General features: G+C 41.5%; 2 protein-coding genes across 4 annotated transcripts in view; both read left to right on the top strand.

Moving 5' to 3' along the window:
• Positions 1 to 3,927: 3,927 nt before the first annotated feature.
• NDUFA5 (NADH:ubiquinone oxidoreductase subunit A5) lies at positions 3,928 to 16,443 on the top strand. Of its 3 annotated transcripts, none has more exons than XR_013960346.1 (6): positions 3,928 to 4,035; positions 4,314 to 4,358; positions 4,713 to 4,829; positions 9,227 to 9,292; positions 13,569 to 13,929; positions 16,048 to 16,443. XR_013960346.1 is itself a non-coding variant. In XM_080663756.1 (5 exons), exons 1-5 carry the CDS (start codon positions 4,015 to 4,017, stop codon positions 13,668 to 13,670), a joined length of 351 nt encoding a protein of 116 aa, XP_080519882.1. In that variant the 5' UTR covers positions 3,928 to 4,014; the 3' UTR covers positions 13,671 to 15,532. The 3 variants fall into 3 exon arrangements, 1 of the variants encoding a protein (XP_080519882.1); XR_013960347.1 differs by lacking the exon at positions 16,048 to 16,443 and adding an exon at positions 13,986 to 15,178; XM_080663756.1 differs by lacking the exon at positions 16,048 to 16,443 and having other exon boundaries at positions 13,569 to 15,532.
• Positions 16,444 to 23,562: 7,119 nt separating this feature from the next.
• Positions 23,563 to 27,180, top strand: part of IQUB (IQ motif and ubiquitin domain containing) — a 69,032-nt gene continuing 65,414 nt past the window's right edge. The window contains exon 1 of the mRNA XM_080663755.1: positions 23,563 to 23,958. The gene's annotated coding sequence lies outside the window, so the exon portion shown is untranslated. The remainder of the gene's footprint in view (positions 23,959 to 27,180) is intronic.

The following is a 27,180-nucleotide window of genomic DNA, read 5'->3' as shown; positions in this document are numbered from 1 at the left end:
ATCATAGAGGTGAAGGTTGATTTCCTTTTGTAGCTAATTCTACCACTATCTAGCTCCCATACCTCTGCAAAGGAGTTGGCTCAGGAAAACTATACATTTTCCCACCACATCTTCCTGGTTAGCTACGCAGTGCCTTGGCTAGGGTCAGCTAGGTCTGTTAGCTGTGGTGCCTTTAGCAAATATGGTACAGCAAAAGCCTGAACTCAGGATTACACCAAGGGAAAATATATGCATCTTTTATAATCACATGATTCTACAGTCTAGAACACCCCCCACAATGATGAAAATTCTTAGAATCTGGAAGGACAGGGAACAAGGACTGTGACCTCATAAACTCCTGTTAATCTAAATTCCAGTGATGATTTCAGCATTATCTGATTTGAAAAATAGGGTATTTCCTGCCAATCCCAATGGGGTGTCCTATATCTAATCGAGTGTGTCCAAATAAGTATGTCACCTTTGTAGGAACAAATGGTATATCAGATGGTTTGTTCTAGTTGCATAGTTTCTTTACATTTTGTATGTTATATATTTTGTGGGGTGTTATATATACATCCATGCACATGCATATCTTTAAAAATGCCATCAATACATCATGCACATTTGTTAATACTAGTGTGTGTGTATGTGTATATATATATATATATATATATATATATATATATATATATATATCCTCTGTCCAGAATTGTCATTGTGGATGATTTAAATACTAGAAATTGGAAATTATGATGAAAGTTATGGTAAAGTCTAATTCTTGGGTAATATGAACTGGAAAGTTTATATCCATGGCTCATGTTTCTAGAGACAGCTATCCTAAATGGAAGAGAGGAGCATATGATCAAACTAATTACCCAGTGTTAGTTTATAGGGTTGTTGTAACAAAATACCAAAACCGAGTGGCTTACGTAGCATAAAAGTGTTAGCTCACCCATCAAAGGCTAGAAGTTTGAGATTAAGTTGTCAGCAGGTTTGGTTTCTTCTAAGGGCTGAGAGAATCTGTTGCACGCTCCTCTTCTAATTTCTAGTGGGTTTTTGTTTTTTGTTTTTTTGTTTGTTTTTGAAATCTTTGATGTTCCTTGGCTTGTACAAATATCATCCCAAGCTCTGCCTTCATCTTTTCATGGCATTCTCCCTGTATGCATGTCTCCCTGTCCAAAATTTCCCATTTATAAGAATATCAGTCATATTGGACAGGGCCCACTCTAATGACCTCACCTCAACAAATCACATCTGCAATCACCATATTTCCAAATAAGCTCACATTCTAAAGGTAGTGGGATTTAGGACTTCAACATATGAAGTTAAGTGTGGACATAATTCAACCCATAACACTCAGTTATAGGTTTTAACATATCTTCAACTAATATTTGTAAAATTATTCCCCAAAGTGATTATACTGGTTCACTCCCACGAGCAGTGTATGAGTGTTCCTGTTGCTCCACATCCTTGCCAACACTTGGTATTGTCAGTCTTTCATTTTTGTCCATAAAATTATAATTATTTTCCATTTACTTAATTATTAGAGAGCTTGAGTCCTTTTCATGTTTATCGAGTGTTCCTGTTTCCATTTTTGTCAATTGCCTATTAATTTCTTTTGCTTTTTTTTCTATCATATTTACTAAAAACGTATGTATTGAATGCCTAGTATGTACCAGATATTATTTTAGGCACCTGAGATATGGTAGGACATAATTTCCATTCACATATGGTTTATATTCTAGAAAGAATGATATAAAAATCCAATATAGGGTAATTAGATAGCATATTAGGTGATAAGGGCTGAAGAAAACTAAAGCAGAACCCTGGCTGGTGTGGTTCAGTTGGTTGGGTGTCGTCCTGTACACCAGAAGATTGCTGGTTCGATTCCTGGTCAGGGCACATGCCTGGGTTGTGGCTTACTCCCTGGTGGGGGGCTATGCAGGAGGCAGCCAATCAATGTTCCACTCTTGCATCTTGCATCAGTGTTTCTCTTTCTTTCTTCCTCTCACTTCCTTTCTAAAAAGCAATATATATATATATATATATATATATATATATATATATATATATATATATATAAATAAAGAAAAGTGAAGCAGAGAAGGTAAGGTGTGCCTTTGTGGTGACTTGCAATTTAAAATCTCAGGGCCAGGTCAAGCCATATTGAGAAGGTAATATTTTGCAGAAATACTTGAAAGAAGTGAGAGAGCCAGCCATGTGCCCAACTGGTGGAAGGATTTTTCAAGAAAAGGGTTGGAAGAGCAGCTACCTGAGTAGGGGAAGGGGAATGGGAGGTTAGGTCTGAGAGGTGGGGGCAGTGTGCCGCGCCAGCATGGCCAAGGGTGAACCTGGGTGGGGACGGCTGAAAGGCTTAGAAAAGACAGACACGAGAATGAAAGCTGGGTCTCGGTGTGTCGCTGCTTCCTGAGAGACAGCGCCTTGGACTACAAGCAGTGTCTTTATTTTATAGCCAGATGCCACGAGGCAAAGTAAGGGCGTGGTCAAGATGTTTACAACATTCTCGTGGGTTTCAATCCTACTCAACTACATGCATCTAAAGTCTATCAAGCCTACATTACTCAGGCACGTGGGACCACGTGCTCCGACCATAGGTTCAAGCTTACAACTATAGCTGTTGGCTATAATTGTGCTGGGAGGGCTCTGCCAGGGACTTGAACATGGGACTTGCACGTGGCCATGAGAGGGCTGTGCCCTCTCATCAGTCCAAGGCTTGAACCTGTCCAAAACACTGTAGCCGCGCCCCACAGGGCAGAAGGGGCAATCTTGTGCAGAACCTCATAGGTGGGTGTTGGGACTTTGGCTTTTACACTTCAGTGAAAAATCATGGGGGAATTTTGAGCAAAGTGCTTTCTAAAAGAATTCTTCCAGGTACTCAGTTGAGTATAATAATACCAAAATCAAAAATTAATAGCAATCCTGTGTGTAGTGCTTTGTTCCATGCACTGAGCCAGGAGCTTTACATACATTAACTCATTTAATATATTCCAGACAGGCAGGGAGACCTGTTCAGCTTATTAGTTCTTTTCCGACTGATTTATATAAGTTCCTTATATGTTCTAGGTACTGCTTATCTTTTGGTGATTATATGTGGTTGCAAATATCTTCTTCCCTTTTTGTGGGGTGTTTTACTATTTAAATTATGGTTTTTGCTATTCAGAATATATATTGTGCTTTTCTCTCATTAACTTTTTAGTAAATGCCTTCTTTAACTCGAGTCACCCGCAATTTTTGGTTAGTTATTTCCTCTTCTACCTGCTACCATTACACTTAGTACAAAACTCTTTTGGAACACTAACATTACCTAGTATTGCGTGTCTTCATCGTTGTTCTATGAATTCCAGGCTGTGAGACACTGTCTTACAAATTATGTCCCAGTAACTAACTAGCATGTGCTCAATAAATGTTCGTAGAGGTAAGTGGGGAAGGGACCTGGAATCACTTCACCTGGGGAAATGATAAAATGATGATGTGCTTCAGGGAGTGAAATGGAGAAGAAAGGGGTTGCGATGGGAAACGCAACTGCATACTGCATAGTGATGAGGCTCAAAATCCTGGGAACACTGGTGTACTGGTACGAATTAACCTTTGCAGTTAATCGGTCACTGAGACAGCTCCACGACCACCCTCATTTTACTGACCCCACTGTGGCAGGGACGTGAAGGAATTCGCCAAAGGTTAAGCAGAGTGCAGGTTCCTAGAATGGCTACTCTCAATATTTTAGTTGCTTGGAGTATTTCCTTCAACCTTTGGGCAGTCGTCAGCGGTGGAAGGGACAGGAACCCAAGGTAAGGCACCTAACACAAACCACCGACCGCCCTGCCGGGATTAGACGCCGGTATACTCACTGCGCGTGCGTCAATTTTCCCTTTTGGAGCAGGCGGGGCATTGGAGGTCCTGGGGGGGAGGAGCCAAGCTGTTTCCTAGGTGACGGAGTGGCGGCCTCGGTGGTGGATTGAGCGGGTCTGAACGAGCTTCCCAGAGGGCTGCGCGCGCTCGGCGGTCGGCGCTGTCATGGCGAGCTTGCTGAAGAAGGTGAGGCGGGTGGAGGTCACTGAATTCGGGCGGTGCGGTAGTCAGCCCGACAGCCCCCCTGTTCGGCGGGTGGCGGAACCGGCGCGGGCTGGGCGGGTGGTGGGCGCTCGATCTGCTCTGCCCTCGGGGGCAGAAGGAAGCTCGGAGCTGGCGGCATCGAGAGGCCGGTGGCTGGGTGGAGGCCAGCTTTCACCCGGGGATTGGTGTTTTTGCTTTTTCTCAGCGTGGTGGGCGCGCGGAATTTTAAACGGCATGAATCGCGTTTTGTTTTTTAACAGACTACGGGCCTTGTGGGATTGGCTGTAAGCGAGACTCCGCACGAGGTGGGTACCTCTTTTCTTGCTCTCTCCTGAGTTCCCAAGGACGACTGCAACCCTGCGACCTTGTTTCCCGAAAGGTTAATGCAATGGGGACATTTCCAGCCCCGAATGACAACTCCCCCTGAGCTCTTGAGACAAGCGCGCTGTCTACTTTGTTGATCCGGTGCCACAACAATTTTCCTTAAATTGTAAAAGAGACAGATAGGGCACAGACACGAAGAAATTACAGCTAGAGTTAAATGGTTTTTTTAAAAAACAATTGTGACTTTTTTTTTAAGCTGTGAAACTTTTTAAAGTGTTCCATTTTAATTTTTGGTGGTATTTTAAAATAGAAATTTGTATGGTTTGTCTTTTCAGAGGTTAAAACTATTGTACATAAAGATTCTTGATGTTCTTGAGCAAATCCCTAGAAGTGCAGCATATAGAAAATATACAGAAGAGATTACAAATGAGAGGCTGGATATGGTTAAAGCGGTAAGTAGCTGACTTAATTTTGCTTGCTTGGATTTATGTATCTAATGCAACATTTAACAACAACAAAAATGCAGTTGCTTATTTTTTGCATATTCTACTCACTTTCCTCTTATTTCTATTCTTTTTCCTTCCATTCTTCCATCCTTTCTCCCTTTCATTCATCAAACACCTGTTTACTGAGAGCTTTCTATATGCAAGGCCCTATAAATGCTGGAGTAAAGGAATAAGATCAAGTCCATTTCCTAAGTTAACACTGTACCTGTTTCTTTTACCTCTCCTTTCTATCCAGTCCTTTATTGATCTTTTATTTTTTTAACCTATAGATACACAGTCTTCTTCCTTTTTTTCTAGTTTCAGAGTAGAGAATGAAAACATAAAAAAAAAGTGTGTTGTGTTTAAAGAAAACTGTCAGAAGTAACTCTTAAAAAGTGAAGTGCGTTGTTGCAAAAAGAAGAGGATCAAATTAGTCACTTAACTACAGAATTTTATTGAGCATTTTAAGGACTGAATGTTTGTGTCCCCTTAGAATTTATATGTTGAAGCCCTATGAGGTTCCTGTGGCTGGAACCTCTATGAAAGTCATAAGATTAATGAGGTGATACGACTGGTACTCTGATCCAGAAGAATTAGTGTCCTTAGAAGAAGAGACACCACAGTGCCTCATGAGGACACAGTGAGAAGGTGGGTGTCTGCAAGCTAGGAAGATAGGTTTCACAAGAAACCTACCCTGCCGGACCTTGATGTTGGACTTTCAGTCTCCAGAATTGTGAGAAAATAATTTTCTGTTGCTTAAGCCACCCAATCCATGGTATTTTATAGGGAGCCCGAGCAGACTAATATAAGCATGTAACAGCTTCCAAATTGAAGGCTCTAGACGACAGTAGACCGCTGTTGATTCTTTTATACCAAACTATATTACACTATTGTCAAATTTCCACACTAGCACTTACTTCATGAACTTTTGCAGTTATCCAAAATTGTGTTCATAGACTCCAGAAGTAATTGACATATGCAGTAAGGAGTCTAATGTAAAGAACTTTTATCGTTTCCTTAGGTGTACAACAAAACAATGCAATTTGATTTGGAACTTTTACTCTTAGCTTGGTAATTGTGGAATTAATTTAATTGTGGAGATTAAAGTCTCTAAAGGTGAAATTAACATTTCTTTTAATTTTTCTTAAGAAAAATGGGCTTATGTATTTTTTCCCATTACAGAGTAAGAAATTTCCCTTTTTCCTTTCATAAGGTGAATGTCTTCAACTCTATTTTATTCTTTCTCTGTTTTCCTTCTAAGAGAGCCTTAAAATGTAGTTGTATTGTTCCTATCTTAAAAGAAAAAGAAAACTGTTATTATATTTTCCTTTACTTTTGCCCTGTTTCTCTTTTCTCTCACAGTCACTGTCAAGTGAAGAATAGTTCACTGTCATTTCTTTCACTTATTAGTTCTAAAATCGTTTTCCCTGGCCTGTGCTATTTCAATTGCCTTTTAACTGATTGGTCTGTGTATAGTTCCATTCTACATTATTGTATATCCTACACTGCCAGTACAGTGATATTTTTCAATATGTGAATTACAGTGTCTTTCTCCTTAAAAACTTTACCATGGTTTTCTGTCAGTGTTGCTCAACTTTCTATCTTTATCTGCATGATTTTGATGTATAGTCAGGTTTGGAACCACTGGCTTACATGATAAAGTCCTTAGATGAATGGAAGGCCCCCAAGGTCTGGCTCTAGGTTATCCTCCCAATCTTATCTTACCATTTCCTGTTTTGTATGCTATGCTCAGCAATACCAAACTGCTGACAGTTATGTGAATTCCATGCAACTTTATTTTTGTCTTCTCCCACCCCTCACCCCTCTCCCCCACCTTCCTGGAATGCTTACCTTCCTTGTCTGTCTGGAAGTTCTTACTCAGTCCCCAAGATCCATTACCTTCTCTGTAAAATGTTTTCTTACATCCCTAAGCAGAGATTGATAGCTTCCTTGCTTCCATTGTACCTATCACACCGTGTTTTATTTATGTCTTCTCCACTGGTCCATACGCTACTAATGAATGATGAATGCATTCGTCTTGTATCCAAGAACCTAGTAAAGTACCTGGCACTCATAAAAGGTCCCTCAGAAATGTTTTTCCAAAAGGCTAAATACAAATAGTTTTTAACAACCCCTTACACTACATAATAGTTATATTGCTGATTCCTGTTTTTGGTTAAATTACCACAGATTTTTAACTCCCCTTAAAGCCACACAGAGTCTCAGTGAATATTGTTATGATTGTAAAGTATCTATTTCCTAATCCTAAAATGGAAATAAAAGTAAATATTTTTACAGATTATACTAGGGCAGTGGTCGGCAAACTGTGGCTCTGTTGACTAACGAGTTTGCCGACCACTGTACTAGGGAGATAGTAATAGCATATTGGTGTAAAGCACTGGTTTGTGGCCTGTTCGATAATTTCATCTCAGTTCTAATACTAATTTGCCGAATGACTGTTGGCATATTGTCCATATTCTGTCTCAATTTCCTCATCTATAACTTGGGTATACTAATACCAACCTTGAGCACTTATTGTTAGGACTGAATGAGGTAATTTATGTAAAGTGCTTAACACAGTTGCAAGTGGTCCTCCCTAAAGAGATCATATAGAAGTGGTCCTCCCTAAAGAGATCATATACAAGGGAAGATTTGCATAGAAGTAAAGGAACAAGCTGTGCAGATATCCTGGGTCAACCAGCATATGCCCTGAGACAGGAACATGCCAATTCCTGTAGAGAATATTTTTGTTCTTTTTCTGGTCTTTATTCCATTTCTGGGCAAAACAGTCACCCTCCCCACCACCATATTTACACTTATTTACATACTAAAGGCCCAGTGCACGAAATTCATGCACTCAGCGGGGGCAGGGGATCCCTCAGCCCGGCCTGTGCCTTCTCGCAGTCCGGGAGCCCTCTGGGGATGCCCTATTGATAGCTTAGGCCTAAGCTGTCAGTTGGACATCCTTAGCGCTGCTAAGCATGAGCCCGGCTTCTGGCTAAGTGGTGCTTCCCCTGTGGGAATGCACTGACCATCAGGGGGAAGCGCCTGCATTCAGCGTCTGCCCCCTGGTGGTCAATGCACATTATAATGACCAGTTGTTCTGCCATTCAGTCGATTTGCATATTAGCCTTTTATTATATAGGATGTGTGTAGAGGACATGGTTTTTGGTTCTCAAAAAGCTCAGTCTACTAGAAAATAAGTATATATATATGTCATGAATGTACTATACTAGCATTCTTTCTTTTTTAAAAAAGACTTTTTTTATTGAAGGATTTATATACACAAAGAAATGTGCAGAAATCATGAATTTTCACAAAATAAGCACGCCCAGCCCATGTTAACATGAAATCAAAAGAGAGGACATAGCCAGAACACCAAAATCCTCTCTTGTTCCTCTAAGTCAGTGGTCGGCAAACCGCGGCTTGTGAGTGACATGCGGCTCTTTGGCTCCTTGAGTGTGGCTCTTGCACAAAATACCACGTGCGGGTGTGCACATACAGTGCGATTGAAGGAGTGCCCTAATTAAGTTAATAACAATGTACCTACATATGTAGTTTAAGTTTAAAAAATTAGGCTCTCAAAAGAAATTTCAGTTGTTGTACTGTTGATACTTGGCTTTTTGACTAATGAGTTTGCCGACCACTGCTCTAAGTTACTATCCTCCTAAAGATAATTATTCTTCTGACCTCTGACATCACATATTCCTTTTGCTTTGGTTTTGAATGGAACCATCAGCATGTACTCATTTGTGTCTGGTTTCTTTCGCTTAATATTAGTTTTGAGAGAACCATTGTTTATAGTTTGCTCATTCTGTTGGCTGTATCGTATTATTATATTCAAACATTGTAGTTCATTCATTCTATGATATGTGGTCATTTGGATTGTTTGTAATATGAAGCTGTGATTTGTGCTTTGAATTTTCTTGAACGTGTCATTTGGTTAACATATTATGCATTTCTGTTTAGTTTACACCTAGGAGTGGAATTCTGGGTCATAGATTAGCTACTATTTTTTAATGCTAATGGTGTCAGAGGAAATATAGGAAATAATAAGAAAATAAAGTGGTATTTTAAAATCTATATTTTAGAAAGACTGAATTAGGTAATCATTTTTTTTTACTCTTGATAAACATGACAGTACATGTTTAATAATATTAAGATAGAAAAACATTAAAATAGAAGATGAAATCAGTTTCCACCAAGTATTTGATAAAAATTAGTAAGGGTACGATGAGAGAAAAATTAATTACATTTGTTATAGCAAGTGCATTTTTTGTATATGAGCTTTTAAAATACATGATATTGAAACATTCAGATATTGTGTTTACATATTTTTCTTTTTTTTCCCCCTTAAATTATAGGAACCAGATGTGAAAAAATTAGAAGACAGGCTTCAGGGTGGCCAAATAGAAGAAGTGATTCGTCAGGTAAAGAAAAAGTTGAATATTTGGAAATTTGGCTTCAAAAGTTCAGAGACATAATGTATTGAGGCACAAAACTGACATTCCAGAAAGAAAGGAAAACTAAATTTATTTTATCAACTCATCAAATATAAGACTAATCACAAGTAGAAAATACTTCTAATGTACATATCAGTTAAATATCATTGATTATAACTTGAATTTTTAGGCTTCTATTGGAAGTTTGGAGTTTTTTATTCTTCAAATATAATGGGCATGTTATTATTAGCGTTACCTTAGTTCAGATTTGTTACACAATATTACTGTTTCTTGAATAATTTTATCTTTTTAGGTACAAATACTTTAAAATTTTAATGGATTGGTAAGAATACTACAATTTTTAATTAAATTGGGGGAAATGATGCCCCCCTTTTTTTTAGTTGTGCATTTCCCTGGCAATTACTAGTAAGATTAAATGTTAAAAATTACCTATACTAATAAAAGGGTAATATATACTAATTAGACCGGGAGACCTTCCGGATGTCCTTCCAGACAAAGCTATGGTGGCGGGGCCAAGGCAGAGGCGGTTAGGGGCGATCAGGCCAGGAAGGGAGGGCAGTTGGAGGCGAGCAGGCTGATGGCAGGGGGTGCAGTTGTGGGCGAGCAGGCCGGCAGGGGGCGGCAGTTGGGGGTGAGCAGGCCAGTAAGGGGGGACAGTTGGGGGCGAGAAGGCTGGTGGGGGGCATTTGGGGGCAAGTAGGCCGGCAGTCAGAGTGGTTAGGGGTGATCAGGCAGGCAGGCAGGTGAGCAGTTAGGAGTCAGCGGTCCCTGTGGGATCGGGCCTAAACCGGCAGTTGGACATCTCCCAAGGGGTCCCAGATTGGAGAGGGTACAGACCAGGCTGATGGACACCCCCTCACACCCCTGTGCATGAATTTTATGCACCAGGCCACTAGTGTTCTTATAATTAATGTTCTATAAATTATTAGTATTTAAGAAATTTTTTAATTGCTTTTTTAGAGAGAGACACACACATTGATTTGTTGTTCCACTTATTTATCCATTCATTGGTGATTCTTATATGTGCCCTGAATGGGGGTTGAACCCACAACCCTGGCTTATCTGGATGATGCTCCAACTAACTGAGCTACCCAATTAGGGCAATTATTAATATTTTGTTGTTGTTAATCCTCACCTGAAGATATTTTTCCATTGATTTTTAGAGAGAGTGGAAAGGAGGGGAAGATATAGGTAAACATCGATGTGAGAAAGATACATCAATTGGTTGCCTCTCATATGAGCCCTGACCAGGGCCAGGGATTGAGCCTGCAACTGAGGTACGTGCCCTTGACCAGATCTGACCTAGGACTCTTCAGTCCATGGGCCCACACTCTATCCACTGAGCCAAACCAGCTAAGGCGATATTTTTAATCTATAATTTGTTCTTGGTGTTTTTCTTATATATTTCTTTGAGAGTTTTTTTTTTAAATAAAAGAGATACTAACCTTAATCTTTTGCCGTATTGCCTAAACATTTTTTAGCTTGTTTTGTCTTTTGACTTCAATTGGGTATTATTTCCCATATGTAGAGGTTTTAAAAATTTTTATTTGGACAAATAATCCTCCCTCTTTATATTCCCATGTCTTTCTCTTATGTGAGTCTTATAAATATTCAGTTCTGTTTCATTTATTTTTTACTTTTTTTTGTATTTTTCAAAAATGTAATCATTTTTAAAGTTTTCTTGCCTTTTATCAAAGGATAAATAAAAGGAAATATTTAAAATTGTAGATTAGGGAAGTATTTCACCAATAGACATATTTAAAAGCATTGTTAGATGGCTCCGTTAAAAGAAGAATGGGGCATTCATACAGCTTTAATGAATGTACTGTTTCAATCATTAGAGGCCTATTTTCCTGGCCTTTCTGTTCATTAGCATATGGTACTAGATGTAGAGTGTGGGAACTTACTACAAACTTCTTATTGTCCTCTTCCTAATCTTCTTTCTTTTCTACCTGACTTCTCTTTGATCATGGCTTTAGTTGATAAATTTATCAAGCAATTGTAGTCTCATGATACATTAAGTATTTTTAAGTCAGTTCTGCACATTTTCATGGGCAATATAAGGTTAGTATTCCTATATAATAAAGGGGTAATATGCAAATTGACCCTAACAGTGGAACTACTGGTTGCTATGATGTGCACTGACCACCAGGGGGCTTATGCACAATGCAGGAGCTGCCCCCTGGTGCTCAGTGCACTCCCATGGGGGGAGCTCCACTCAGCCACAAGCTGGGCTGAGGGCTTCGAGTGCAGTGTTGGTGGCGGGAGCCTCTCCTGCCTCCTTGGCAGTGCTAAGGATGTCTGACTGATGGCTTGGGCCCACTCCCGATGGACCTTAGGCATCAGTCAGACATCCCCTAATGGCTCCCGGGCTGCCAGAGGGATGTCTGACTGCCAGCTTAGGCCCGATTTTCCAGGGAACGCGCCTAAGCCAGCAGGTGGACATCCCCTGAGGGGTCCCAGACTGCCAGAGGGCACAGGCTGGGCCGAGGGACCCATCCCCCCCGAGTGAACGAATTTTTGTGCACCGGGCCTCTAGTGTTTTATATAACCCAATATACCTAAAATATTACTGAAATGTAAGTATAAAAATTGAGATATTTTATTCTTTTTATACTAAATCTTCAAATTTTGATGTATATTTTATACTTGCAGCACATCTGAATTTTAACTAGCTACATTGCAAGTGCTCACTCAGTAGTCACATGTAGATAGTGGTTACTATATTGGACAGCCCATTCTAGAGCGATAGTAAGAGAGGGATGAGGAAAGGATAGTGTGTTATAAGCTAGAGACGAGGGAAGGAGTGGGTTACAAGGGCCGTATGCAACTGGATCTAGCTCTCTGAAATAAGGCTGGCTTCACTGATGGTTAGGGCTGGACAGCCTCCCCATACTACAGTGCTTTGGGGGCATAGAGAAAGCATGAGTATTCAAGAGACCCAGATCAGGGAAACAGCCATCCTAAGGGATATTTTTAATCAGTATTTATACTGTTTTCTCCTTTTAGCCTTGGTAAATACTTCTACCTCCAGATTTCCTTTAGTATACTATTTAACTCATTGTTTATATATACATTTTAGACTGTTGCTGTTAAACATAGATTGGCTGTTTTGAACCACTTTAGAATTATAGCTTCTGTTAGGATGAATCTAAGCACTTATTCTGTTTTGAATTCCTTCCATGACATCCTGACAAGTGTTCAACAGTGTTCTTCTAAGTTGGCCAGAGTTGTCATAGGTCTCTTTGTTCTAGAAAAAATGTGAAATAATAAGATACATAAAATATATCTGTTAGATGTGTTACAAATAGTGTTTGAAAGGAAAAAGTGAATGTAACAATCTGATTAAGGAAAACTAGTTCAATCAAAAATATTTTTGTGTACCTCCTGTAGTCTACATTCCATAGATCACTGTTTTACAAACTGGTCTCAAGTGATTATGGATCAGGAAATCAAATAGGTGGGTTGTGTCTAGGACTTAAAAAAATACAATAGAGCGTGGCCGGCATGGCTCAGTGGTTGAGCATTGGCCTATGAACCCAGGGCACGTGCTGGGTTGCAGGCTCAGGGCCATGTATAAGGCAGCTGATCAATGATTCTTTCTTATCATTGATGTTTCTCTGTCTCTCCCTTTCCCTTACTCTCTGTAATCAATAAAAAAATCTGTTAAAAAATACAATAGAATAGTGGTCAGCAAACTCATTAGTCAACAGAGCGGCAACCACTGCAATAGAGTATAGAGTATATCACAGTTTGCCGACCACTGCAATAGAGTATAGAGTGTATCACAGCTAATAAAGGTAATATTTTTTTTCTTTGAGTTATATGTATGTATTATAGATCCCTTAGTAAAATTTTGTTTGTTTCTTTTGTTTTTACTCTGGACCATGGTAAAATAAAATTTGAAAGCCATTGACATCAATGAAGAGACATACTTTACTTCTCAAAGAATTTGTAGTCTAATGGTGAAATAGACAAGATAAAAAACTCATGAATTAAACTTTTGTACAATCTAATAGCAAATTTTAATCAAATAGAAGAAATCAAAATCTATTCTTTCTTACTCTTTGGCAGTTACATAACTGATAGTTAAGGTAATTTAATTAATATTCAACATTTGGTAGAACAGCTTATTAGATACTATGAAAATAGTAGCTCTAGTAGTTATATTTTAGTTACTAGCTATGATATATGTCTATTAAACAGTATAATCAAATGATTTTTTTAAAAATTTTATTAACAGGCTGAAAATGAACTAAGTCTGGCAAGAAAAATGATACAGTGGAAGCCATGGGAGCCTTTAGTGGATGAGCCTCCTGCCAATCAATGGAAATGGCCAATATAATCATCATCAAATGACTTGTGTGTTGAAGGGAAAATGATGTAATTAAATGTTTTGTTATATCAAAAATGTTTCCATATTATTGACATCTTAGAATCAAAAAAACTGATAATGCAGAACATTTTTAGGAGACTTGTAAAAACTGATGATTATAGTAATAGGGACTTGTGAATCAGTTTTTGTTAAAGCATTCCAATTGTCCTATATAATAAAACCCTAATATGCAAATCAACCAAACGGCAGAACGACTGGTCACTATGATGTGCATTGACCACCAGGGGGCAGACGCTCAATGCAGGAGCTGTCCCTGGTGGTCAGTGCTCTCCCACAGGGGGAGCTCTGCTCAGCCACAGGCTGAGGGCTGCGAGTGCAGTGGTGGTGGTGGGAGCCTCTCCTGCCTCCTCAGCAGTGCTAAGAATGTCCAACAGCGGCTTAGGCCCACTCTTCATGGGGAGCGGGCCTAAGCCGTCAGTCGGACATCCCCCGAGGGCTCCCGGGCTGCCAGAGGGATGTCTGACTGCCTGCTTAGGCCCAATTCCCCGGGGAGCAGGCCTAAACCGGCAGTCAGACATCCCTTGAGGGGTCCTGGACTGCGAGAGGGTGCCGGCCAGGCTGAGGAACCCCCCCTCCCCCCCGGGCACGAAATTTCATGCACCGGGCCTCTAGTTTCAAAGATAATATATTTTTAAATAGGGGTTCTAGGAAGATTTGAAAGTTAATTGGAAAAATTTTTTTATGTTTTGAAACCAGAAAGGAAGTTATTGCTTAAACAAATGTATAGGTCACTGAAGTAAGTAAGTAGCAAGAGTAAAATCCATTAAATTAGAATTCATTGTACAGTTGAGGAAATTGATTTGTATTTGAAAGAAAGATTTGTTTACAGTAGTAATTGGAAAACTTTTTTGGGGGTCTCATTTAAGGGAGTTAGGTTTCTGATCTTTAACCAGAGTACATCAGAATAGAAAGAATTTCTGTAAAAGAAGAGATATTAAGAGAGGTCAGTAGGGGGGAAAAAAAGACATAAGTGCTACTATTTATAATACCTTAAACAATAAAATAAATAAATGAAAAAAAGTTTCTAAAGTTTATCTGGCATATGGATAGGCTTATTTTCAAAACATCTTAGTTGTATAGTTATAGCTTCCAAGTGAAATCACTAAGGAGTTTTTACTAAGTTTCCAATATGAGTGTAGTTGGTTATCAAACAGAAGATAAAGCTGTTCAAGGAAAGAAGTGATTGACATGTTTAAGGGTAAACAAAAATAAAATTACAGGTGTCCTCCCCTTTCTAGCCCTATATCATTTCTAAAAATTTAGTTAAATTTGGTATTTCTTGCCTTCAAAGATAGTACTTTGGGGTGTCTGTGTGTATGTGCATGTGCGTTTTGCTATCTCTCTGGTAAAGCAGAATATTTCAGAATGAGAAAAAAATTATATTTTTCTTTTCCCCAATGTATTCCCTTATAGAGCTGTAAATTGAATGCTTAATAAATATTAAGTGAAGTGGATTGAGCTACTTTTCAGCAGCCAGACTGTAAAGGGAAAGCTTCTGTGGGGAAAGTAGGGAAAAGCATTAGAGGGAGAGGGTGAAGTCCAGGGCTTCTCATTCCCATGATTCTAGTGCCATTGTGAACTCTAAATGGAGGCAACTTGTCAGCCTCTCAGAATGGCCTATTTCCTTCTCTGTAAAAGTAGAATTTGTGATTTATAATTTCCTTTTCAATTCTGAACATTTGCTTTAATATGTAATACATTGTATTTATTGAGATCAAAATATGTGATTGATCCTAAGGCATGTTTGCATAGATGCTTTCAGGATAATTTTTAACCAACCATAAAAAGGTGGCTTGATGTGCCCTTGTCATATTTTCAGCCCCAGTTCTCCCATGATTCTTGGGTATCTTATATATTTCACCAACAAAGCTCCAGTAGCTACTGGTAAAAGGGGGCCTATTGATGTTTGCGATTGAAATGTTGTTTGTAGTATAGTAGTAGATGTAGTAATTATTATTAGAACTAGAGGCCCGGTGCACAGATTTGTGCACCAGTGGGGTCCCTCAGCCTGGTCTGCACCCTCTCGCAGTCCAACATCCCCCAAGGGATGTAGTAGTGTGTGAAGCAACAGGCGGCCGGGGAGGAGCCCAAGCCCAGGCCAGCACTGGGCCGCTCCCGCTCATCCTGGCCCTGTTGCGTCTGCCACCGCCGCCGCTCGGTAGCGCTGCTGCAGAGGCGGGAAAGGCTCACGCTGCTGCAGCTGAGCTCGCCAGGCATTAGCCCAGTGTCTGGCACCTGTTGGTCAGCTGAGCTGTGCTCCTGCTGTGGGAGTGCACTGACCACCAGGGGCAGCTCCTGCATAGAGCATCTGCCCCCTGGTGGTCAGTGTGCGTCATAGCGACCCGTCGTTCTGGTTGTTCGGTCGCTTAGCCTTTTATATCCTCCTGTATAATAAAAGCCTAATATGCAAATCGACCGAACAGTGGAACTACCAGTCGCTATGACGCACACTGACCACCAGGGGGCAGATGCTCAACACAGGAGCTGCCCCCAGCCCTCAGGCCCTAGGCCAGCCAAAGTGTGTGCCAGCAGGGCCCCCCCAAATTGCCCCGCTGGTTGCCCCACAGATCAGCCCTGATCACTGGCCAGGCCTGGGGATCCTACCCATGACGAATTTTGTGTACCAGCCTCTAGTGTATAGACAATGGCTAATGTTTGTTAATGTTTGCCAGGCCCTAAAAGTACTTGACTGATTTCACATATTAAATCTGTATGACAACTTAAGAGTGAGACCCTGAAAATTATCTCCATTTTCCAGATAAGGAAACTAAAATCCAAGGTGAGTAGTGCTCCCCTGCAATTGTGCAACATGGGGATCCTGAGAAATTGAGACAGAAATGGTGTAATAACATACCCAGGGTTGCATAGCTAGTAACATATGGAGCTACATTTTAAACCTAAGACAGTCTTGCTCTAGAACTCATGCCCCTAACCATTGTGTTACTCCTTATGAATGCTTGAGATGTCACCCTGCCTGTGCTATATGGGCTGTACCAAAAGAACCTAGATACTGCTTTCTTCACTTCTGTCAAAGTACATATACAGAATAAATACGAACAGAAGTAGTAAAGTGGATTTTACTTTGTGCAAAAATCTGCACTTGGATCCCAGGCTGATAATTGGTAGGTATCTAAAAGGCATTACAGGAGAAACCAAGATGGCGGCATAGGTAAGCACCTAAACTGCTGCCTCGCACAACAATTTCAAAACTACAACTAAAAGACAAAACAGACACCATCCAGAACCACAGGAAAGCTGGCTGAGTGGAAATTCTACAACTAGAAGAAAAGAGAAAAGCTCACAGAGAATTGGAGGTATGGCAAAGGGTCTTTGTGCGTGCAGAGAGGAAGGGTGGCTGAGAGCCTAGCTGACTTTCTCTGGCGGAAGGGGGAAGGAAGCCCCCGACCGTACTGAACCCCAGTTCTGACTGCACTGAACCCCAGTCCCGGGGGAAACCCCGTGGACCCAGGCTCATACAGGGGGAGTCCGGACTGTCAGGTAGAGAGAAAGGCACCCGGAGACTCAGAGACCCAGGGGAGCCCCAGCAGGCAGGGTTCTGGAGGCGCGCGCGCCAGTGTGCACAAAGGCTGCGGAGGTTGCCACAGGCTTTCCCTAGCAGAAGGGAGTCCGAAGCTCCTGACTGCACTGAACCCCAATTCCAGGCGAGCCCCTGGGGACCCGCACTCTTACGGGGGGGAATCTGGACTCTCGGACAGAAACTCGGGAGCCGGGGAAGGCAGAGGTCTGCAGGCGCGCACGCGTGCAAGGGCAAGGCTGACTGGAAGCCAAGACTGCTCTGCCCTGAGACTCCACCCATCCAAGCTGAGCACAGAGGCTATTGCAATTTGGCAAGTCTAATCCTATAAGGCTGTCTCCAGCACCGAACTTCTCCAAGCGTAGACACAGCTGATCCTTACAGCCAACTGGCCTGGAGGTCAATTCCTCCCAGTGATACCAACAACAATCAAGACTTAACTACAACAAGGCTGTACACACAGTCCACAAAGGGGTGCACCAAGAGTGTCCACCTCAGGTTAACTGGGGAGGCCGACCCACTGGGCCATATAGGAAACCTAGCACACAAATCTACCCTACCAACTCAGGGAAGCAGTGAAAATGCGGCGTCAAAGAAACAGATCACAAACGAAAGAAATGGAGGAAAACAAACGACTGGATATAGAATTCAAAACCACAGTTATAAGGCTTTTCAAGAATATCCTAGAAAAGGCCGATAAATATAACGAGACCCTCGAAGATATGAAAAAGGACCAACTAGAAATTAAACATACACTGACTGAAATAAAAAATATTATACAGAGACCCAACAACAGACTAGAGGAACACAAGAATCAAGTCAAAGAATTGAAATACAAAGAAGCAAAAAACACTCAACTGAATAAGCAAAAAGAAAAAAAAATCCAAAAAGTTGAAGATAGTGTAAGAAGCCTCTGGGACAACTTCAAGCGTACCAACATCAGAATTATGGGGGTGCCAGAAGAAGACAGAGAGCAAGATACTGAAAACCTATTTGAAGAAATAATGACTGAAAATTTCCCCACCTGGTGAAAGAAATAGACTTACAAGTCCAGGAAGCACAGAACCCCAAACAAAAGGAATCCAAAGAGGACCACACCAAGACACACCATAATTAAAATGCCAAGGGAAAAAGACAAAGAGAGAATATTAAAAGCAGCAAGAGAAAAACAGTTAGTTACCTACAAGGGAGCACCCATACGACTGTCAGCTGATTTCTCAACAGAAACTATGCAGGCCAGACGGGAGTGGCAAGAAATTTTCAAAGTGATGAATAGCAAGATCCTACAACCAAGATTACTCTACCCAGCAAAGCTATCATTCAGAATTGAAGGGCAGATAAAGAGCTTCACAGATAAGAAAAAGCTAAAGGAGTTCATCACCACCAAACCAGTATTATATGAAATGCTGAAAGGTATTCTTAAAGAAGAGGAAGAAGAAAAAAGTAAAGAGAAAAATTATGAACAACAAATACATATCTATCAACAAGTGAACCTAAAAATCAAGTGAATTAAAAACCTGAGGAACAGAATAATCTGGTGAATATAATAGAATCAGGGGCATAGAAAGGGAGTGGACTGATAATTCTCAGGGGGAAAGGGGTATTTGGGGGTTCAGGAAGAGACTGGACAAAAATCATACACCCATGGATTAGGACAGTGCGGGGGAGGTAAGGGCAGAAGGTGGGGTGGGAACCTGGTGGAGGGGAGCTATGTGGGGAAAAAGGAGAAACAATTGTAATAATATGAATAAAGATTTATTTAAAAAAATAAAAAAAGGCATTACAGTGTGATCCATCATTCTCTCACATTTCATAATTGCCATTCCAACTGTCCATACAACCTTACACTCGATTGCTTTTACTCTTTCACATGTTTTCAGTTGCTTCCTATAAACTTCCAGATTAAGCTTTCCTGAGCAATTGGGAGATGTGTTCTTCTATTTAAAGATATTCAGTGTTGCTTAGTGGCGTCTAGATTAATTTTCAGAATGGCCCATTTCAATTTTTTTTAAGTTCCTCATATGTTTTATTCAATTACCATAATTCAGGCAATTCAAAAGAGAGAAACTAATCAACTTGAGTTTTGTAAACAAGAAAACAGCAGCAAAATCAATGCTCCCTTTCTATTTGTGGATTGAATGCTAAATGCCGGGAGCCATAAAAGCAGTTCGGTCTTACTTCCTGGTCAGCCCTACTTCCTGATTGAGCAAGGACAAAGAAAGCGCACGCGCCAAAGAAGCCCGCGCGCGCCAAGGGCCAGAAGAACCTCCCACATCAGAAAAACCAATCAGCTAGGACAGATACCCAGTCCCCAACCAATCATCCCATGGCAACTCCTTATCCTACCCCTCCCCTCCTGAGTGCTTATATACCGCAACACTCAAATAAAAAAACGAGGCTTGATCAGAACCTTGTCTTGCCTCCGTTCTTTGCGTTCCTTGTTTGTTTCATTCTCTTAGGTGGTTCCTGCGTGCCCTCGTTGCTGCCCCGCGGGCCGGGGCAGCTAAATATTCAAATTTATGGGCATGCTTCACTTTGGGGTGAAAATGGCTTAATCTGTATAACTATGATTTTTCATTGAATCTGTAATGATTTTGAGAGTGAAAGAAGTTATTAATTTTATAGGTATAAGTTGTAGGTATAAGTCATGACTGCCCTGGGCAAACAGGATATGTGGCACCCACTTGGAGTAAGAATCAACTCTGAGGGTTGCCATCTCTTCTATACCACGAGAAGTTGGTGTAGACTGTCAATAGAAAGAATATGATGCCATTAGTGGTAACCATCATATGCCACCAGGCTTCACTCTTCATTATTCTCCTCCTCTCCTACCTTTCCTTCAACTTTGGGGATGGAAGGAGTTTATTTTGATTGTAGTATTTCCTCCTTTTTTTTTTTTAATGAGTTACATTTTTAATTGATTTTTAGAGAGAGAGGAATAGAGAGATAGAAAAATTGATGAGAGAGATTCATCAGCTGCTAACTGCCCTCTGTTGCAGAATATCGATCCCACAACCTGGACATGTGCTCTTGGTTCATGGGTCGCTCAACCGTTGAGCCACACTGACCTAAAATGTAGTTAGAGAGGTGAAGCTGAGTTTTTGTTGTTATAATGCAAAGCAGGTTTATTTGCATGGATAACAATGAGGGTTAAAATAGATAAAAAGGAAGGAAAGCAGTCTGTCAAATGGAGATCAAGATTCTTAAGTAGCTGACTTTGGGTCTTACTACAATGGGAAGGCTTGTGAATCTAATGAACAAAATAAAATAGAAACAGATACAGAAAACAGACTAACAGCTGTGGAGTTGTGTGAAAAAGTTGAAGGGATTAAACAAAACACCTCATAGACAACAGTATGGTGATTACAAGAGGGAGAGCAGGGTGGGGAGCAATTAAATTAGGTAGTAAGTAAAACGGGGATAAATGGTGATGGAAAGAGACTTGACTTTGGATGGTGAACACACAAAACAATATCCAGATCATGTATTATATAATTGTACACCTGAAACCTTCATAATTTTATTAACCAATGTCCACTCCTCACCCCCTCACCCACCCGCCAAAAAAAGTTGTCTCTTCACCTGATGTTCAGCAGGCTTTTCAAACAGGTCTTTCTGCTGGACTAGTTCTAATTCCTTCCGACAGCCACGGTGATATTTCAGATAGGCTAAACTCCAAAAATGTTGGAAAACAGAAAACTTTTTCACAACTCATTGGAAGCAGAAACTGATTGGAATTGACATAAGGCTACTAGTATTGTAGTCTTTACCCCACTTTAATGTGAATATGAATGTATTTTGCCACAGAAGTATTAACGTATTTGATTCTGCTTCTATGACTCTATTTCTCCAGGCCCACTGAATGTGTCACAGGATATATAGTAAATGCCCATATTAGCTTTCAAAAATGGGAAAAGTCCTGAATTTCACACACATCTGTCCCTTATGGGTACGAAAAAGGGACTATGGAAATACTATCTATTTCTAATATCTTCACTAGCTCACAAATTTAATCCATATAGATGATTTCCAAAGCATAACTTTAGGTCCTTTGTTTTCTAAATTCTCCTAATGTGTTTTTTAATTCATTCATTTATATTAAAAACACATTTTAGCCTGAAGTAAAAATGCGAAAATATTTTGAAATGCTTGATTTCATAAAGCCACTGGTGACATCTTTGTAAGAATAAAGCACTGGGGCTGAGAGGAGGTGGGTAAAGGGGGAGAAAATTGAGGGACATCTGCAATACTATCAACAACAAAATAAAATAATAAATAAAAGCCAAACAATAAAGCATTTATTGTGTAACAAATGCTGAGATAAATAAAGGTAGGTGTTACATGAGAAATAAAGATAAGTCATTTTGGGCAATATACCCCAAGAAAATGTACAGGTTTATTGTGAACAGTAATATACGATATAAAATTACTTTTCCACTTTTAGAATTGACTCTTTCCCATTGGTTGTTTTCATCTTGCATTTACACATTTATTTTATACAACCAAATAGTTACTCTGTGTGTGTGTGTGTGTGTGTGTGTGTGTGTGTGTGTGTGTGTAATTTTGATGTGCTAATAACCTTTCCCACCTGCATAGAATGGAGTGCCTGGAAGCCTAGCAATTAAATTAGGCTCATATGGTTGAATAAGATCATCTCCACAGTAAACTATAAATAAAATGTAAACATGTAGTGGGTATCCAGCCACATTTCACACTGTGAAGTACTTGCTTGACACTCTCTACCACCAGGTTTTCTCCCCTCCATCTCCTGCCTCTATGCCTAAACCTAGTTTTTTTCATTCATGGAGGACAATGGATGATAAATTTGAAAGAGGAGAGCTAGAAGGGTGAAGATATACTATGATTTTGGAGATGGGAGCGTGGGAGTATTTGGAAGCACTTGTCTGCATACCTCCAATCACACCTGGTTTACCCATAAAAGACTGGTTATCTGAATGCTCTTCCCCCTTTTCTCTGCTCTTCATGAATATGTGGACTCATGCAGTGGTTTAAATGCATTTGCTTTCATATAAATCCATTATTAAAGCCAGTTTTATCTGACAATGTAATACATATTTTATATTGTACTGTAATAAATATATATTTTAAAATAGGGTGAAGACTGAAAAATGACACTGAGTAGTAAGAAGTTATTGGGAGATAAGAATATAATTTTAGCAGAATGACATAAAGGAATGAAAACATTGAACATTATGAAGGAGGAATGAACCTGTACTATATATAACAAAATTTTAATTTTATTACTTAATCTTATCTTTTAAAATAGTAAAGGGTGTTAAATCAAACATGATAGCATAGATTAGTAGTTTAAACTAGAGGCTCTGGAGTCATACTGCTGGGTTTAATGTGGCTCTCTCACTAAACCTCTAACTTTAGTTTCCTCATTAGTAAAATGGGGCTAACTAATCACAGTTCTTCCTTAATAAAATCATTGTAAGAATTAAATTAGAAATATATTCCTTCCCCCCTCCACATCCCGTCCCCATCCCACTTTTGTCTGTGTCCATGGGCTATGCACATATGTATGGAAGTTCACTGGTTGATCTCTTCCCTCCCCCGCTTCCCTCTGAGGCTCCACAGTCTGTTGCATGCTTCCATGTCTCTGGATCTATTTTACTCATCAGTTTATTTTTTTCATTAGATTCCACATATGAGTGACAACTAGATTAACTTTAAAAATATATATTAAAAATATATAGATAAAAGTGCTTAGTAAGAAAATACCTAATAAGTGTTAGCTATTACTTTAAGGAAGCCACATTAAATTTGTTATTACATTTGCAATAGGAACATAAATGATCCTTTCCCCCAATTCTTTATAAACCTCAATTTAAAGAACGATTCCCTTTCAAATCTAACCCGCAGGTGACAGCGGTCCTCTTCCCTGGCCCTGCCCCAGTGCCCTTGTCTCGCCCCGCCCCTCTTCCCCTCGCTCTTTCTCTTCCCCTCCCCACTCCCCAATCCCTACCCGCCCCTCCCATCCCCTGATTCCGCCCCGCCCCCGGACTCCGCCCCGCCCCTCTCCCCTCGCCACTCCCCAATTCCCTGATTCTCTTCCCCTCCCCACTCTCCAATTCCTACTCGCCCCGCCCCTCTCCCCTCGCCACTCCCCAATTCCCCGATTCTCTTCCCCTCCCCACTCCCCAATCCCTTCTCGCCCCTCCCCATCCCCTGATTCCGGCTCGCTCCCGACTCCGCCTCATCCCGCCCCGACCCCGACTCCGTCCCGTCCCGCCCCGCCCCGCCCCTCTGCTGCCATCCTTTCCAGCGCGAGAACCTTCTCTTCTCGCGAGCCGCGTTGCTAGGATACCGCCGGTAACAGAGAATCTGGCCAGTGCGGACCTTTTGGAGCCTGAGAAACCACTTGGACCGAGTCGCCGAGTTCCTGGTCGGGTAGGAGGACAGGTTCAAGCTGCTCGCTCCTGACCCAGCCCCTGGACCGGCCTTGCCTCAGGGATCTATCCGCGCTGAACTCCGAGGTCTCTGCCAGGCGCTTATGCCGCCTGGGCTCTGGGGACTGATTGGCCAGTCGGGAATGTTCCCCCTTTGGTTTAAAAACGGTGCAAAGCATCCTGTCTTTCTTGGTTGCTTTTCTGGTCCGGCCTCTGTGGTTTGGGATTCGGAAGGAGCAGCACCTAGCTAGGAGCCGTACCTCACCTCCCACCCCCAGTGCCTTTCACGGTAATAGCATAGAAACAAGATGTGTGTGTAACCCAGCTCCGGCATTAGAAAACGTTTAGCAATCCATGGTCCATTTTCAGTCTTTAGTAAATAGAGGGCGTACAGACTTTCCTCACTGGCACTCTCACACGTCCTTTCCTCCCATGGTTTTGCTGTGCCTTCAAAAAAAATTTAAAACTGAAGTCAAATTATATTTGGTAGAAAGCAAAACTGGACCCCTGCCTTACTACTTACACTTAACATTCTAGATCTATCATTCCTTGCAGGTGAAAGGGGGACTTTTTTTGTGTGTATGTAAGCATAATGGAGACTATTTTTATTTTATAACTAGAGGCCCGGTGCACGAAATTCGTGCACGGGGTGGGGGGGTCCCTCAGCCCAGCCTGCACCCTCTCCAATCTGGGACCCCTCGAGGGATGTCCGACTGCCCGTTTAAGCCCGATCCCACCAGGCAGTCGGACATCCCTCTCACAATCCAGGACTGCTGGCTCCCAATTGCTCGCCTGCCTGCCTGCCTGATTGCCCCTAACCGCTTCTGCCTGCCAGCCTAATCACCCCCTAACCACTCCCCTGCCAGCCTGTTTGCCCCTAACTGCCCTCCCCTGCAGGCCTGGTCACCCCTAACTGCCCTCCCCTGCAGCCCTGGTCTCCCCCAACTGCTCTCCCCTGTAGGCCTGGGTCCCTCCCAACTGCCTTTCCCTGCAGGCCTGGTCAACCCCAACTTCCCTCCTCTGCCGGCTTGGTCACCCCTAACTGCCCTCCCTTGGAGACCTGGTCCCTCCCAACTACCCTCCCTTGCTGGCCATCTTGTGGTGGCCATCTTGTGTCCACATGGGGGCAGGATCTTTGACCACATGGGGGCAGCCATCTTGTGTGTTGGAGTGATGGTCAATCTGTATATTACTCTTTTATTAGATAGGATAGAGGCCTGGTGCACAGATGGGGGCCAGCTGGTTTGCCCTGAAGGGTGTCCCAGATCAGGGTGGGGGTTCCCTTGGGGCATGGGGCGGCCTGGGCGAGAGGCCTGTGGTGGTTTGCAGGCCGGCTACGCCCCCTGGCGACCCAAGCGGAGGCCCTGGTATCTGGGGATTTATTTATCTTCTATAATTGAATCTTTGTAGCCTGGAGCGGAGCCAAGCCTTCTGCTTGCTCCGTGGCAGTAGCCATTTCTGTTGGGATTTATGTATCTTCTATAATTGAAACTTTGTAGCCTTAAGCGGAGGCCTTGGCAGGCCAGAGCTACAGGAGCTTGGCTTCCTTCATCGCCGGGGGCAACCCTAGCCTCCTGCTCTTTCCAGCTCCATGGCTGCCGCCATTTCTGTTTGGTTTTATGTATCTTCTATCATTGAAACTTTGTAGCCTTGAGTGGAGGCCTAGGCCGGCAAGGGCAGGCGGAAAGCTTGGCTTCCTCCATTGCCTGGGAAACCCAAGCCTCCCTCCTGCTCTCTGTGGCGGTAGCCATCTTGGTTGGGTTTATTTGCATTTTCACTCCTGATTGGCTGGTGGGCATGGCTTGTGGATGTAGCGGAATGATGCTTAATTTGCATATTACTCTTTTATTAGATAGGACAATTTTCTTTTAAAACAAATTTCAAGATTAAAACATTTACTTTGAATAGGTAATAGAAATAAATGATAAAACATTAAAATAGTAAAAAGAACGAACAGTGAAAATCTGCCTTCTACCCATTCGTGTCCTCCCGTTCCCCTTCTAGAAGTGCTCTCCATATACAAATATGGAGTTGTACCTGTAAAAACACACAGGCTGGTCTGTGCTTTTGTTGAAGGTCATCAAGAGGACCTGACTGTGGGTTGACCCTTGAACTAGATAGAGAAATGAGTGGCTCCTCACCCACTCCATTGTCCTTGGAGCGTCTGCCCATGGGTCCCTTCCTGTACTAGGGGCTGCTTCAAGGAGGAAGCCTTTAGAACAGTGGTTCTCAACCTTTCTAATGCCACAACCCTTTAATACAGTTCCTCATGTTGTGGTGACCCCCAACCATAAAATTATTTTTGTTGCTACTTCATAACTGTAATTTTGCTACAGTTATGAATCGTAATGTCAAGACCCACAGGTTGAGAACCGCTAGCAGGGTTGCCTAAGACCATCGGAAAACACAGATATTTACATTAGGATTCATTAACAGTAGCAAAATTACAGTTATGAAGTAGCAACGAAAATAATTTTATGGTTGGGGGTCACCACAACATGAGAAACTGTATTAAAGGGTGGAGGCATTAGCAAGGTTGAGAACCACTGCTTTAGAGAGTAATGTCTTGTTGAGACCATCTGGTCTGTATACATGACTTGGCAGAATTAAGGTCTGTATCTATATAAAATCTTAAATTCTGGTAGGTGATTGCAGAGATCTACTCTTTGCAGCTGCCCAAGACAAACCTCCTATGTAAGTTCCCTTACTTATTAAAATTGCCACCTATCGCTCTGGCCGGGTAGCTGACTTGGTAAGAGCATCATCCAGATACACCAAGGTTGTGGGTTTGATCCCCAGTTAGGGCACATACTGAAGTATGGTAGCAATCATCTTAGGTAGAAACTGCAGTTTTAACTTTAACTTTAACCCTGCTGTTTTGGGTTCTGTACTTATTTGCTTGCTAAAACAATAGAAAAGTTATTTTGATTTTCTGAACTTACATATGCTATCCCAATTGATTGAATACTCCGTGGATGGTGGTTTGAATATCCTATTGATTGTGATCGTACTGGTTATTGAAGCACATTCTTTTGTACCTGGGAACCAGGACAGCACAATTACCATTAATTGTCTCAGTAGCTGCAGATAATGTGTTTCGGTTGACTCAGTGGTCCCAAGACCAGGACAGCACAATTACCCTAAATTGCCTCAGTGGCTCCAGATAATGTGTTTCTGTTGATTCAGTGGTCCATAGATCCAAAACTATACTTAATCTTTATAGATAACTAACTTACTCAATTTCGCTTCTGTAACTGCTTTGTGCAAACCAGGTTCCTCATTCCAAACCCAAAGATGTAATCAATACCTTTGTGATATTCTGCCTATATAAGCCAAATGTGGTGAGCATTTCAGGGCTGTGAGATTTGGAGCGCTGTTGCCCCTCGTAGCCACCAGCCTTTGAATAAATGACTCCATAATTCAACTTTTTGAGGTGTCCTTTGTGAGATTCGGGGTATACTACAACAATACAAGAAGCAACCAATAAGTGCATAAATAAATGAAACAACAA

The sequence above is a fragment of the Plecotus auritus genome, assembly GCF_963455305.1.
Source record: "Plecotus auritus genome assembly, chromosome: 4".
NCBI classification, from domain to species: Eukaryota; Metazoa; Chordata; class Mammalia; order Chiroptera; family Vespertilionidae; genus Plecotus; species Plecotus auritus.
Note: the sequence above shows the minus strand (reverse complement) of the source record. Positions and strands in the feature narration are given on the sequence as shown.